We start from the raw sequence: 2,267 nt of genomic DNA on the forward strand, positions 1-2,267 counted from the left end.
TGGAGGGGTTGATTCCTAATGGTTGGTCTGACCTTAACTGCCGATGTTAAAAAACACACCAAATATTTCTGCAGCATTTTCTGGTTTAATTTATTTCCAGCCAAAGGTCTACTTCTAGGGTTCTTGTAAGTCATGAAGTTAAGTGTTCAGTAAATGAAGTCAGAGTCTGTTATAGCGTCATCACACTAAGAGGCAGAATTGCTGGATTTGTTTCATTTTGTGAAAAGCTCACATCTTGAGAGTCCATGCTTGGTATTATGAAAATATACTTGAGATGTATCTTGCTCCAATTAACATTATCATGCTAGTCACTATAAAAAAACCCAAGGGCAGACTAGAGAAGTTATTAGATTCACTACTTTCAGAAGGGTGACCTGTAACCCAACCCATTGACTTCATCACAGCTTTCTTCCATGTAGAATAACGAATTTCACTTTCTGTGGCTTTGATCTGTGGTTCAAACCGTTCCATCATGATGGTTGACAAATCCTCGGGTTTAAGGCTCCAGACGTTCACCCCTTCTGCAGCTCCTGCTGCCATGGCAGCTCCCAGTGCCATTGTTTCAGGCATGGAGGTTTTTATTACTGGAATATGCAGAATGTCTGCTTGTAGTTGCATAAGAACTTTGTTGTTCGTCATTTCTCCATCCACCTGCAAATGACTGAGTGGAATTCCACAGTCACGGTTCATGGCATCCAGAATCTCTCGGGTTTGGAAACAAATAGCTTCCAATGCGGCAAAAGCAATATGACTCTTATTGGTGAACTGAGTGAGCCCACAGATGATCCCTCTTGCAGTGGGCTCCCAATAAGGTGCATATAACCCTGAAAAGGCTGGGATGAAGTAGCAGCCATAAGAAGTACCTGCTTCTTTAGCAAGTTTTTCACTTTCTTCTGAGGTTTTTATAATTCCAAGATTATCTCTCAGCCAGTGAATAACAGCACCGCCTATGGCCACAGAACCTTCCAGTGCATAAAAAACGGGCTTGTTTTTGCCTAGCTTGTAAGCCACTGTGGTCAGGAGTCCACATTCAGAAAACACGCATTTATGACCTGTATTACATAGTAAGAAGCAGCCTGTCCCATACGTGTTTTTGGCTTGTCCTTCCTGGAAGCACATTTGTCCTACTAATGCAGCAGACTGGTCCCCCAAGCATCCAGATATTGGCACACCTTCCAGGGCCCCAGTTTTCATTCGCCCATAGATCTCAGAAGAACTCCAGATATTTGGAAGAATGCCCATTGGAATTTCAAAAAAATCACACAGCTCTTTATCCCATTCTAAAGAATGGATGTTGAATAGCATCGTCCTACTTGCATTTGTTACATCTGTGCAATGGATACCTCCATCAACTCCTCCCGTCAGACTCCAGATAAGCCATGAATCAATAGTACCAAAAAGAGCTCTGCCTTCTTCAACAGCCTTTTGAGCTTTTCTCACATTGTCAAGAATCCAACGAAGTTTCACTGCACTGAAGTAAGTGCTGAGTGGAAGACCTGTCTTGGACTTGACGAAGTTATTATTTCCTGGAATTTTTTTACTAAGAGTCTCAACAGTAGACTGGGTTCTTACATCAAGCCACATCACAGCATTATAGAGTGGCTCACCGGTTAATTTGTCCCAGACCACAGTGGTTTCCCTCTGATTGCTGACACCAATAGCCTTTATGTTGGATATATCAATATTCAGTTCTTGAAGTTTCTCACATGTTTTCTCTATACATTCATTAACAGACTGAAGAATTTGCTTAGGGTCTTGTTCTATCCATCCTTCTTTTGGGAACTCTTGGGTTAATCCCACTCGATGGTGACTAAGTACTTCTGATGTTTTTGAATTGAAAACCACAAAATTAGAGTAGTCCGTACCCTGGACCACAGCCCCCACCAACGGCCCCCCAGCTGCTGTCTTCGGAGCTGCCATGAAACCAGTGGGTCGGCTCAGCTGCTCTGGTGCCGTTTCTCGTTTCCCTGGTGATGGAGGTGTTGGTCGGGGAGGGGCACGCAGGACGTCAACAGCGTCAGGCTCATCATAAGGCGCCGGCGCCATTGACTGCCCGCTGCTCAAGGATACCTTTGCACTTAAAGCCCCGCTGCCTCTTCTCACTTGATTCCTTTGGCCCAGGCTCCACCACCAGCCTTTTCAGTTCAGTTCAGTCGCTCAGTCGTGTCCGACTCTTTGCGACCCCATGAATCGCAGCACTCCAGGCCTCCTTGTCCATCACCAACTCCCGGAGTTCACTCAGACTCACATCCTTCGAGTCGGTGATG

At 44.9% G+C, this 2,267-nt stretch overlaps 1 protein-coding gene across 1 annotated transcript; it reads right to left on the reverse strand.

Annotated features, from left to right (window-relative positions):
• Positions 1–255: 255 nt before the first annotated feature.
• Positions 256–1,920, reverse strand: GK2 (glycerol kinase 2). Its single transcript, XM_040237177.1, has one exon. It carries the CDS (start codon positions 1,918–1,920, stop codon positions 256–258), a length of 1,665 nt encoding a protein of 554 aa, XP_040093111.1.
• Positions 1,921–2,267: the final 347 nt, after the last annotated feature.

The sequence above is a fragment of the Oryx dammah genome, unplaced genomic scaffold (genome assembly GCF_014754425.2).
Source record: "Oryx dammah isolate SB20612 unplaced genomic scaffold, SCBI_Odam_1.1 HiC_scaffold_3, whole genome shotgun sequence".
Lineage (NCBI taxonomy): Eukaryota > Metazoa > Chordata > Mammalia > Artiodactyla > Bovidae > Oryx > Oryx dammah.

Bases quoted from the DNA above. Each gene is read 5' to 3' on its own strand.
- GK2 (XM_040237177.1), bottom strand. From the start codon at position 1,920: ATGGCAGCTCCGAAGACAGCAGCTGGGGGGCCGTTGGTGGGGGCTGTG.